The sequence below is a fragment of the Felis catus genome, chromosome E2, assembly GCF_018350175.1.
Source record: "Felis catus isolate Fca126 chromosome E2, F.catus_Fca126_mat1.0, whole genome shotgun sequence".
NCBI classification, from domain to species: domain Eukaryota; kingdom Metazoa; phylum Chordata; class Mammalia; order Carnivora; family Felidae; genus Felis; species Felis catus.
In genome coordinates, this window is record NC_058382.1 from 9,029,606 (window position 1) to 9,042,622 (window position 13,017).

A 13,017-nucleotide genomic window follows, 5' to 3' on the forward strand; every position below is an offset into this window, starting at 1 on the left:
CCCCAGTGACCCTTTCTCCCTCCACCACCGCCACCCCTCCCCCCGGCAGATTTCCTTGGGTGCTCTGCTTCAGCCCAAGGGGACTGGCTGATCCCTGTATGGGCTCTTCCTGTGTCCCCTGGGGCTCTCTTCACCTCTTGGTAGTTTAATCCTCCCTCACTTGTTTAAAAAAAAATTTTTTTTTTTAATGTTTATTTGTTTTTGAGACAGAGACAGACAGGGCATGAACGGGGGAGGGTCAGAGAGAGAGAGAGAGGGAGACACAGAATCCGAAGCAGGCTCCAGGCTCCCAGCGGTCAGCACGGAGCCCCGCGTGGGGCTCACTCGTGAACCAAGAGATCGTGACCTGAGCCGCAGTCGGTCACTTAACCAACTGAGCCACCCAGGTGCCCCTCAACAGTCTCATTTTGAGGATTTACCCAAGATAAATGAAAACACATCTGCATGCGTGGAATTGCACACAAAGCCTCATAGCAGGTGTATTCATTCATACCTACCCCAATCTGGGAACAACCCCAATGTCCTTCAAGAGATGAATGGATATACCACAGTCTATCCATAGAATGGACTACTTCTGGGCAGTAAAAAAAAAAAAAAGAAAAAAAAAATTCCAAGAGTTTGGATGAATCGAAAGTAGAATATGCCGAGTGAAAGAAATCGGTCTCCAAAGATGCACACAGTATGAGCCCATCTGTGTGACATTCTGGAAAAGGCAAAACTCTGGCGGGGGGGGGGGGGGGGGGGGTAAGCCGCCATGGTTGCCGGGAGCTGGCGGTGAGGGAGGAGCAGACCATGAACGGGTGTGAAGGGATTTGGGGGGTGAGGGAGCTGTTCTGTATCTTGGTTGCGATGGGGGTTGTATGACCGTATGTGTCTCTCAAAACTCAGAACTCTGAGGGAAATGGAAATGAATGGCCATGTTCCTAGAAGCATTACTCCTGACCGTCAAAGAGCGCAGACAATGCAAGTGTTGATCAACTGACCAATGAATAAACAAAAAAGCGGTAGGCCCAGGGGGCGCCTGGGAGGCTCAGTCGCTTAAGGGTCTGACTTCAGCTCAGGTCATGATCTCACGGTTCGTGAGTTCAAGCCCCGCGTTGGGCTCTGTGCCGACGGCTCGGAGCCTGGAGCCTGATTCAGATTCTGCGTCTTCCTCTCTCTCTCTGCCCCTCCCCCACTCATGCTCTGTCTCTCTGTCTCTCAAAAGTCACTAAACATTAAAAAAATGAAAAAAAAAAAGGGGCGCCTGGGTGGCTCGGTCGGTTAAGCGGCCGACTTCGGCTCAGGTCATGATCTCGCAGTCTGTGAGTTCGAGCCCCGCATCGGGCTCTGTGCTCACAGCTCAGAGCCTGGAGCCTGTTTCAGATTCTGTGTCTCCCTCTCTGTGACCCTCCCCCGTTCATGCTCTGTCTCTGTCTCAAAAATAAATAAACGTTAAAAAAGAAAGAAAGAAAAATAGTACGAACCGTACTTGGCCATTAACGGGAACAAAACCCTGACCCGCGCTACCACATGGATGAGCCCCCAAAACATGCTTAATGAAAGAAGCCAGACGTGAAGGCAAATCCATAGAGTCAGAGAGCAGGTTAATGGCTGCCTAAGGTTTGGGGTCGGGGAGGTGGGGTTTGAGGAGTGATGGCTGATGGGTATCTTGTTCTAAACGTTCTAAAATGGATTGTGGTGACGTGTTGCACAAATCCGTGAATACATTACTGCCATAGAATTGTACACTTTATTTTGTAAAGATTTTTTAATGTTTATTTTATCTGTTTATTTTATTTATAAAAAATTTTTTAATTTTTTTAACGTTTTATTTATTTTTGAGACAGGGAGAGACAGAGCATGAACAGGGGAGGATCAGAGAGAGGGAGACACAGAATCCGAAACAGGCTCCAGGCTCTGAGCTGTCAGCACAGAGCCCAACGCGGGGCGCGAACTCACGGACCGAGAGATCATGACCTGAGCTGAAGTCGGCCGCTTAACCGACTGAGCCACCCAGGCGCCCCCTAATGTTTATTTGTTTGAGAGAGAGAGAACACAAGCGGGAAGGGGAAGAGGGAGAGGGGAGAGGATCTGAAGCGGGCTCTGGGCTGACAGCAGAGAGCCCGGTGCGGGGCTCGAACTCGCGACCCGTGAGATCATAACCTGAGCCGAAATCAGACGCTTAACTGACTGAGTCACCCACGTGCCCTGAACCATACACTTTAAAATGGATAAACCACACGGTACGTGAATATCTCAAAAGGGACCCCTCACAGAACTCTATCGGAGAGCCATATTTTGAAAATTTTCAAACACATTCTGACAAAGACATGAAGTAGGGATGTTTCATCCTCCGGGCGCCCCCCCCCCCCATTCCCAGCCTCTTCCACTGCCCCCTGCACCACAGCCTCATTGATCCCCTCTTGTTCCTTCGATTCCCTCAAGCCTCCCCCGACCCCCGGGCCTTGGCGTGTGCCATTCCTCCGTCGTCTAGGACACCCTTTCCCACTCAAACGCCTCTGCGGCTTCCAGATCTCCGCACGAACATCTTCTCCCCCTCAAAGCCTGCGCTCATCCCCCAGACGGTCTCTTGTTACCTACATTCAACGCTCTCTGCACCTTTCCTCGAGGTTACCCCCCCCAACCCTAATTATATAGTCAAAGGAGTGAGCGCGGGTTTACATAAAGCCTGTCTCGCCCGAGAAACTGACAAATGTCTCCCCAGTTCACAGCCGCGTCTGCACCCGTGGCAGAGAATAAGCAACGTTTCGGGGAGGGAGGGAGAAAATGAAGATCGTCCCTCCCTCCGCCCCCACTTCCTTCCGCAAATATTTACTGAATGGGTGCCAGGCACCGACTGAGGCTCCAAGAATACAGCCGCGATCCAGGCACACTAAGCTGTCTGTCCTCCAAGAGCTCATGTTCTAGTGGGGGGGGGGGGGGAGATTGGAGGCTAAATCAACAACCAAAAACACAGCCAAGTGGCCGGTGGCGACAGGGGCTGAGAAGAAGAGTAGAGGCGAGTTCAAGGGGATAGAGCGGGACAGGGTGGGGACAGGTGCTGCAGCCCCGGAGGCCCCGGGAAGGCTTCCCCGAGGACGACTTGGTTGTGGGGGCGGAAGAGCGACACCTAGCGGAGGGGTCCGCCAGTGCAAACACCCAAGCTCCAGGTTCTGAGCGGATTCAGGCCTTCCCCCCACTGTTTCCTCTGCCTCCTTCCCCTGGGTGCTCCCTTCTCAGCCTCTGTGGCCACCTCCCCACCCCCACCCCCAGCAACCCCTCCCAGCAGGTACCTGACTTGGGGTAGGTGATGATGAAGATGTCGTCGTCCTGCACATCAGCGTTCTCGACCATGCGGATGCTCTCGGGTGAGTAGATGCCCACGGGGAAGGGGATCCCCTTGTACCTGAAGTATTCGCCTGACAACTTCTGGCTGTTGGAATATGGGGGAGACACCGTGAGGACCGGGGAGGAGACGAGGACTGAGGTCACCCCCGGAGGCGCGGTGGGGGGGGGGGGCGGAGGCAGAGAAATCTCAGGGCAGGAGGGACGGTGAGCAGGGAGACGGGGGAGGGGTACCCCCCTAGCTAGAGAATCCTGGCGACAAACTTTCCCTGAACCTCATTTCTTCATCTGCCAACTGGGAATGGTTTACCAGAACCCCACAACAATCCTATGCGGTGACAGTGATTAGCATCCCCCTTTTAGGAATGAAGAGAGCGAGGCACAGAGAGGTTGGGTGACTTTCCCAAAGCCACACAGCCGGTGGAACATGGAACACTTCACATCTGCATAGTGGGGCTAAGTGCTTTCCTTATATTGATTCTTTGGCCCGACCCTCGAGGGAGAGGCGAAGTCACCCCCTCCCCCTGCCATGTTACCAACGAGGAAATCGAAGCCACAGAAATTACGTGTCGTGCCCACTCTTTTGTGCAAGGCCACAGGGCTGGCAAAGCCCACTTATGAAACCCCATCCAGGGGTCACCATGAGGCTGAGATGCCCTTTTCATTTTTTTTTAGGTTTATTTACTCATTTTGAGAGAGAGAAGGAACGGGTGCAAGTGGGGCAGGGACAGAGAGAGAGAGAGAGAGAGAGAGAGAGAGAGTCCCAAGCAGGATCCCCACTGCCAGCCCAGAGCTCAACGCGCGGCTTGAACTCATGAAACGAAACATCGTGAACTGAGCCAAAATCAAGAGTCCGGTGCCCAACAGCCTGAGCCACCCAGGTGCTCCCAGGATTTTATTTTTTTTTAATTTTTTTAAAGAAATTAACACATGTTGGGACGCCTGGGTGGCTCAGTCGGTTGAGCGTCCGACTTTGGCTCAGGTCATGATCTCGCGGTCTGTGAGTTCGAGCCCCACGTTGGGCTCTGGGCTGACGGCTCAGAGCCTGGAGCCTGTTTCGGATTCTGTGTCTCCCTCTCTCTCTGCCCCTCCCCCGTTCATGCTCTGTCTCTCTCTGTCTCAAAAATAAATAAACGTTAAAAAAATTAAAAAAAAAAAAGAAATTAACACATGCTTTATTTATTTTCTTTTTCAGGATTTTTTTTTTCAACGTTTATTCATTTTTGGGACAGAGAGAGACAGAGCATGAACGGGGGAGGGGCAGAGAGAGAGGGAGACACAGAATCCGAAACAGGCTCCAGGCTCTGAGCCGTCAGCCCAGAGCCTGACGCGGGGCTCGAACTCACGGACCGCGAGATCGTGACCTGGCTGAAGTCGGACGCTTAACCGACTGTGCCACCCAGGCGCCCCTTCAGGATTTTATTTTTAAGTAATCTCTACACCCCAAGGTGGGGCTTGAATTTACAACCCTCAGGCTCAAGCGTGGCACCCCTACCGAGTGAGCCAGCCAGGCACCCCCCCCACCCCTGCAATTGAAACAGTGTTACGCTTCAGCCCCTCACTTGAGCTGCCTTTCCGGAAAAAGCCCCACCAAGCGACCACAGGGCCATACCCGGAAGTAACATTTTCCCGGGTGAGCTGTTTTAAAAGCAATCCAAGTACCCCACTGTGTCTTTCCACCCGGAGCTTCCCCCCGGGGGGTCTCCTGCCCCTGGCAGGGGAGAGGGGGTGGGCATTTGGGGGACCTGGCACAGAGCCAGCTTTGGATCCTCTGTCCGCCCCCTCCCCTGCCCCTCCCCTACTTCGGACCCTCTGTCTCCCTCTGACTCTGCCCCTGCCTCACTTGGGTGCCCACGGGCTCTCTCTTTCAAAAATAAATAACCATTAAAAAAAACCCAATAAGGTGACACAGAGGTGGGGATACTTTTTACTGAGTTTCCCTGGGGGTATTTATCAGGTCAGCAGTCAGGGAGCCTGGTCGCATTCGTGCAGGCCGGCTGGGAATTCCCAGAAGGCGCCTCGCCGCCTCACCTGTCCTAGGGCATCTGGCGTGAAAGTATGTGCGGGAGGAGGAGACACAGGTTCAAAGGGGATGAAGCCAGAAGCTACTCTGTGTCATTTTTCTGGAACGTTTAGGAGGGTCTGTCAGCTTTCAAAATGAGACAAGTTGCTGTCACTTGCTCCCTCCCCCTAAATCAACATCCCTCCCCGCCACCTAGGCTTGGAGTCGCACACATTGGTTCCTCGCCTTAAGGAGGACCCCTTCCGGGCGGTGTAAGCTTCCCTCCCCCCCGCAGAACTCGATCTGAGTTCTGAGCCGCGACACCGTGCTACTTTGCGTTGGTGTCCCGCTATAATACACGGAGGACAATACATTGAAAATGGGGGGTGGGGGGAGTACGTGTGTAAGTAGGTTACACTGCCTGTGGGTTGCATTTCGGGATAGTAAAGAGGCTGTTATATAGATACTCTTGTTATATAAAGAGGGTTGGGGTCCACACAGACGAAAACTCGGAAACACAAGGGGCTGAGCCAAAGATGAGCCACGAGCGTCCAGACCCCATGATTTCAATTATGGGAAGTTCAAGTACAGAAAGTAAGGTAGAAGGTGCTAGAAGGCAGGCGGCAGTTATCCTTGGGAGGAGGGGCTGACAGGGTGGGGGCAGATGGGGGTCTGGTGGCGGTAATGCCTACCTTGCAAAATTCCTTGAGTTGTTGACCAAAGATCCGTGTTTTACTTTAACAAAGTATTCAGTGAACGAATAAACAAAGCAGTAAAGGGGGGGGGGGGACCTTCCCATGAAAACACCTGTCTTAATTTTATTTTTAACTATTTATTTATCTATTTACCTTAAAACCACTGTTGTTTCTTTTCAAATGTTTGTTTATTTTTTTTTGGGGGGGGCAAGCAGGGGAGCGGCAGAGAGAGAGAGAACCCCTGCTAATTTTGTTAAAAACTAAGGACAGTGGGAAAATATAATGCGTCAATAGAAACAAAAATATTAAAATGAAGCCCTGCATTCAATAAATCTGGGCGAGAATTACTGTTTGGGGGCTTTCTTCAGATTTTGGGGGCGACTGGGTGGCTCGGTCGCTTGAGCGTCCGACTTCGGCTCAGGTCATGATCTCACAGTGCGTGGGTTCGAGCCCCGCGTCGGGCTCTGGGCTGACGGCTCGGAGCCCGGAGCCTGCTTCGGATTCTGGGTCTCCCTCTCTCTCTGCTCCTCCCCTGCTCACACGCTGTCTCTCTCTCTCAAAAATAAATACAGATTTTTAAAAAATTTAAAAAAAAGAGATTTTATTTTTTAAGTAGTAATCTCTACACCCAACACGGGGCTCAAACTCACAACCCTGAGACCCGGAGTCCTCCATCAGCTGAGTCAGCCGGGCCCTCCTACAATTAATCGTGGCCAGACACGGTAATAGAGCTAACGCTGGGCATTGTGTGTGTCCAGAGGAGGGGCACACAGTAAGCCCTCAGCACCTTTTAGTCACTTTACTGCTCAGTGATGACGTCATTTCCCCCCCCCAAGGTTGAGTGTGGGTGTGGGCTTGGTGATGTCACTGGTTGCTAGGCAGATGAGCCCAATGCGTGGGCGCTCCGAGGTGGTCAGTTACCATCAGGCCGACTGGGGGCCAAGTGCCTGGGCCTTGGCTCTCTCCGTGCCTTGGGCGGCGGATCTCACCTCCTGAGCCTCGGTTGCCTCATCTGTCAAATGAGGATAATGGTAATCTCTACCCCATGGTTTTAATCGCACCTGAGGATTCAGAGGGATAATCCAGGTTAAGCGCTTGGCTTCTGATAACCACTCCGGAAATGAGCTCCCTTTAGTGGGCAGTGCTATTTCAGTCTTTGGTCTGACAGCAACTTGGAGAAATTTCCTCCCCAGTTTACGCGACAGGAAAACGGATCCTGTGCCTGTCAGGAGTCCCTGAAACAGTCTGTGACTGCATACATGAATAAATATGAGGGTGTCCCCCTCCCCCAGACCTCCCCCCTCTCCCAGCGTTCACAACCTGCAAATCGAGGGTCGGCGCCCCACCCCAGGAGGCCCTGGGGGAACATGGTTGGTGCTCAGCCAGTATTTGACTAACTGAATGAATGTGGGGGTTCCTTCATTCACCTGAATGAAGGAAGGGATCTCCCTAGAAACAAACGAAGTCAAGTCAAAGAGCTTTTGTTATGACCTCTTCCCTGCCTCAGTGGTTCTCGGTACCCAGCCCTTCAAAAATCCCCTGTCGGGCCTTTAGAGATGCCCAAAGTCTGCCTTCTTTGCAGGCCTCTTTCCGAACCTCACGCCCGTGCCCTCTGAGCCCAGAACAAGCAACCGCTCAATAAATGAATCGGTATCCGATAAATAACTGAGGCATGAACGGGGTAGGGTTGGGATGTCCCTCCGGGTTATGACGGCTACAGATAAGAAAAGGAAGATTAGGAAGGGGAAGTGGTTTGGCCGAGACCATAAAGCAAGTTCCAGGCAGGGCTGGGATTTGAACCTCAGCCCTGCAGACGGTTTTCTGTTCCAGTCCCCCCTTCCCCACGCACCCCACCCTCCAGCCGAATCTCCCCAGCGCGCTGAGCATCACTCCCCCTTCCGGTCCTCGGGATCTGCCAGTCCTCCAGCCAAGACTTTGGTCCCCTGTCCTCGTCTGCGCTAGAGTGTAGAGGCCACGGAGCCCCCACCCGATTCCCGCGTGGCCGGACCTCACTGGGTGTCCTAGAACAGGTGCCGTGTGCCTTCTCTCCCAACCTTGTAAATCAAACCTGGCCCCGGGGTGACCTTTCCACTCGCTGGGTGACGAGCCCGCCGGGTCCCCACACCACGTGCCCCACACCAGGCACACAGCAGTCGCTCGATGGGAGCAGAGGCATGGGGGTAACTATTGAGCTGGGTCAGAGGCCGGCAGGAGAAACAGACAGTGGGCTCCACGGCCAACACGACGGGCAGCTGGCCAAGGACCCACTGGGCCTCCCAGAAGATGCCTGGCCTGCCCTGCTCCGGAGACCCCCCGCCTCCCTCCATGGACACGAGAGTCTAATGGCCCAAGGCATTGGCCCTGAGGCCTTCTACCCCACCGTGTGCCAGGCGCTGGCCCTCCTTCTCTGTCCCCACTGCCCCCATCCAGCTCTGGTCTCCTCCTCGCCCCCCCCTCCCTGGGCCCTCAACCTAGCCTCCTCAGTCTCGTGGCCTCCAGTCCCTCCCGCCTGCCCATCCCGCACCTGGCCGCAGCCCCTCAGCCCAGAACTCAACGCCCTGCATAGCCTGGGTCTGCCCATTTCTCTGCCCTCCTCAGACCTCTGACTTCCCTCTGCCGCCAGCAGGGGAGGAGGCGGGGTGGGGGGGGGCACTCATAAAGAAATTCTTTAATTTTTAAAATTTTTTTTAACATTTATTTATTTATTTATTATTGAGAGACACAGCGTGAGCAGGGGAGGGGCAGAGAGAGAGAAAGAGAGAGAGAGAGAGAGGGAGACACAGAATCCGAAGCGGGCTCCAGGCTCCCGAGCGGTCGGCACAGAGCCCGACGCGGGGCTCGAACCCACACACCGCGAGATCATGACCTGAGCGGAAGTCTGGAGGCTCAACCGACTGAGCCACCCGGGGGGCCCCACTCACGAAGAAACTCTCAGCCGAGGACACACAGACTATCAGACTTCTAGAATCCCATGAAGCGGGTATTGAGAACAGAGGGAAGGAACAGAGGCCCAGAAGGAACAGAGGCCCAGAAAGGTTAATGCGTTTCCCTAAGGCCACACAGCCGCCTTCCTAGGTGATCTCGGTACCCGTCAAGGCACCTTCACCCCCTCCCTCTGCCCCGAGGCCACAGTGCGTCCGTCACATTCAGTACTTTATCCCCGGTGCCTGGCACACGACCCATGCCATGAGCACATCGGTCCCCAGCTCAGATCCCCCGGGGGTGGGGTGCCTCGTCACCATCTCCAGGGGCAGAGACGGTGGGGAAGGCAGACAGGCTGAGGTTGGGTAACCCTGGATTTGAACTCAGGCTCGGCTACCAGCTAGCTCTGTGACCTTGAATAACCTCTCTGGGCTTCTGGACAAGGAGGAAGGATTAAAAGCCAGGGTCACCGGGTCACCTCCTTGCTGATCCCGCTGCTTCCAGCGCCCCGCCCCGCCCCCCACCGTGGTCGGTTCTCAGAATTGGTTAGAAACTAACTAGGCTGTTGACTCTCCCTCCTCAGAAATCCTCCCGGCCCTTCAGGCCCAGGCCTGCCCCACAGCCCTTGCACTGACTGATCTGTCTTCCATTCGGGGACTAGCACCCTCACCTCCTGCCTGTGCTCCAAGATCACCCCTGCACTTCGTCCCTGAGGCCTCGGCCACCCGCCCTGTTTATAGCTGAGCCTCCCCCTTCCCCTCCCCCTGCCTCGTTTTCTGGAGCCCTTGAGAGGCTCCCTCCCTCCCTCCCTCCCTCGAGGCTGAGGTTTACGTGTTTCTTTCATTGTTGATTGCCTTCCTACTGGGGAGTAAGCTCCGTGAGACCAGGGATTTTAGGCGTTTGTTTTCTTTTGTTTCCCCCTGTCTCGATTCCCAGTGTATCCCAAGCACCCGAATACCCAGGGAAGCCCTTCAGTCAACACTCGTTGAAGAAATAAAAATAAGGCTGGGGCGCCCCGGGGTGGGGGGGAGGCTCAGTCGGTTGGGTGTCGGACTTCGGCTAGGGTCATGATCTTGCGGTCCGTGAGTGAGTTCGGGCCCCGTGAAGGGCTCTGTGCTGACAGCTCAGAGCCTGGAGCCTGTGTCCGATTTGGTGTCTCCCTCTCTCTCTAGCCCTCCCCTGCTCACGCTCTGTCTCTCTGTCTCTGAAAAATGAATAAACCTTAAAAAAAAAATTTTTTTTTTTTAAATAATGCTGAAAGCGCCCCCTTGGCACAGCGATCCCCACGACGTGATACGCCTGAATTCATTTATTCCCTCCACAAAGCTAGGAGGTGGGGGGTATTTCTATCCCCGTGTTACAGATGTGTTATGGAGGCACAGAGAGGCAAAGTCACTGGGCTGATGTCACACAGCTACGGAGGGCAGAGCCGGGATTTGTACCCAAGCGGGTGTGGCCCCTAACCACCAAGGGCCATGAGGTACCCCCTGAATTCGATTCTTTCCAGGTGTGCTCTTTCCGGGCAGGGGCTGTAGGGGGTTCGGGATGGGGGGGGGTGGTCAAGGAGACATGGGTTTGACCTCACATAACCTCTCCAAGTATGTCTTCACCTGCCTCCCCTTGGTCACGGGAGTATTTAACTCCTTGGGGAATATTATTATCATACTGTATTGCATTATATACTGTATGTTAAAATATCTCACTGAACTGTACATCTTTTTTCGTTTAATTATTTATTTTGAGAGAGAGAGAAAGCACGAACAGGGGAGGGGCAGAGAGAGAGAATCCCAGGCAGGCTCTTTGCTGTCTGCACAGAGCCTGACACAGGGCTCGAACCCACGAACCTCGACATAATGACCTGAGCCAAAGTCGGACCCTTAATTGACGGAGTCCCCCCAGGGGCCCCTCCCTGAACTATCTTAAGGTAAGCAGATTTTAAAGCAGATTCTCTTTCGGGGCGCCTGGGTAGCGGGGGGCTCTGTCGGTTAAATGTCCAATTCTCAAGTTTCAGCTCAGGTCATGAGCTTGAGGTTTTGTGAGTTCGAGCCCCAGTTCGGACTCTGTGCTGACAGTGTGGAGCCTGCTTGGGATTCTCTCTCTCTCTCTCTCTCTCTCTCTCTCTCTCTCTCTCTCTCCTTCTGTCTCTGTCTCTCTCAAAAATAAATAAATAGGGGCGCCTGGGTGGCTCAGTCGGTTGAGCTTCTGACTTTGCCTCAGGTCACGATCTCGCGGTCCGTGAGTTCGAGCCCCGCGTCGGGCTCTGTGCTGACAGCTCAGAGCCTGGAGCCTGCTTCGGATGCTGTGTCTCCCTCTCTCTCTGCCCCTCCCCTGTTCATGCTCTCTCTCTCTCTGCCTCAAAAATAAATAAACGTTAAAAAAAAAAATTAAAATAAATAAATAAATAAATAAATACCCCCCCCCCACATTTTAAAACGGCTTCTCTCCCTCTCCTGCGTGTTCACCCAAGAGCAACGAAGTCGTATGTTCACTCCAATATCCGCACTCACACGTTTATAGCAACACTGTTCCCAATCGCCCCAAAGTGGGAACACCCCAGACGTCCTTCAGCAGGTGCGCAGGCAAACGGGGACGTCCACACTGTGCGGCGCTACTTGGCAAAGACGAGAAACAGCCACTGAGAACGACCACCCGTGGATGCGTCTCGAAGGTACCGCGCCGAGTGAAAGAAGCCAGACTCGGCCCCCACCCTGTAGAATTCCATCCATGTGACAGTGGCCCCCGAAGACGTCCGCATCCCAGTCCCCAGAGCCTATATGAGCGTGTTACATTTGCAGGCAAAGTGGGATCTGACAGCTGTGGTTACGGGAAGGGTTTCGAGATGGGGAGATTATTGGGGGCCGGGGAGGGGACCCTAAATGTAATCACAAGGGTCCTTCTAAAAAGGGAGACGGCGGGGGGGGGGGGGGGCTGAGAGAGAAGCCAGGATCATGGAAGCCGAAGGGAATGAGGAGAGAGCTTGGAAGATGCATTTGGAGGCAGCAAAAGGAGTCCAGAGCCAAAGACCACACAGGAAGCCTGTCGGGGCTGGCACAGAAGGAGAATTCTCTCCCAAGAGCCTCCAGGAGGGACGCGCTCCTGCCGACACGGGGATCTCTGCGCAGTGGCACCGAATCCAGACTTCTGACCCGCTCGCAGCCACAGGGGCGTGTGGTTAATTGTCGCAACCAACAACGGGAAACCAACAGGACGTTTTCCAGAAGGCAAAGCTGTACAGAGACGAGATGTGGGCGTGGGGGTAGGAGCCGAGGTGGGGATGGGGTGGGGGGCGGTGAGGGCATTCAGGGATGCGGAGGGCGTGACCACAAAGGGGGCATGGGACCCGTTCTGTATCCTGAGGCTGGTGATGGTTACACAAATCTATACAGGCGCTAAAATTCGTAAACCTAAACACGCCCCTCCCCCCCCACAAATCGACTTTACTGTATGATCTTCTTTTCTTTTCTTTCCTTAATGTTTACTTATTTTTTGAGAGAGAGACAGAGACAGAGCGAGAGAGGAGCAGGGGCAGAGAGAGGGAGACGCAGAATCCGAAGCAGGCTCCAGGCTCTGAGCCATCAGCACAGAGCCCGACGCGGGGCTCAAACTCACAGACCGTGAGATCATGACCTGAGCCGAAGGTGGAGGCTTAACTGTTGGAACCACCCAGGCACCCCATCTTTTCTTTTTTTTAGTACTCTCTACGCCGGATGTGGGGCTTGAACTCCCAACCCCGAGATCAGGAGCCCCATGCTCCAGGGACTGAGTCATCCAGGTGCCCCTGTATGTTTTTCTTTAACGAGCCTCTTTAATATAAATGCTTAAAGTCCACTATCCAGTCTTGTAGCAAAACATCCCTTTGGCCAGTGTCCTTCTTGGCTATGCAGGACACTTTTCCAGGGGCCTTCCAGTCTGATGTCCAAAGACAGCTCTCCATATCCCCGGAAGCTTTAGGCCTTCTTGCCCGGGACGGGGTCAAATTGCTCCATTCAGCCCGCGAGGATTTATTGAGCACCTACGGTATGCCAGAGGCTGGGGCACAGAGTAGGTGGACAAACAAACAAACAAAAAGCC

General features: G+C 54.0%; 1 protein-coding gene across 1 annotated transcript in view; it reads right to left on the minus strand.

The window, feature by feature from the left end:
• The window catches only part of SULT2B1 (sulfotransferase family 2B member 1), a 31,983-nt gene that overhangs the window by 9,360 nt on the left and 9,606 nt on the right, over positions 1 to 13,017 (minus strand). Inside the window, exon 2 of the mRNA XM_023245236.2 lies at positions 3,276 to 3,415. Coding sequence (XP_023101004.2) covers positions 3,276 to 3,415 — 140 coding nt within the window. The remainder of the gene's footprint in view (positions 1 to 3,275; positions 3,416 to 13,017) is intronic.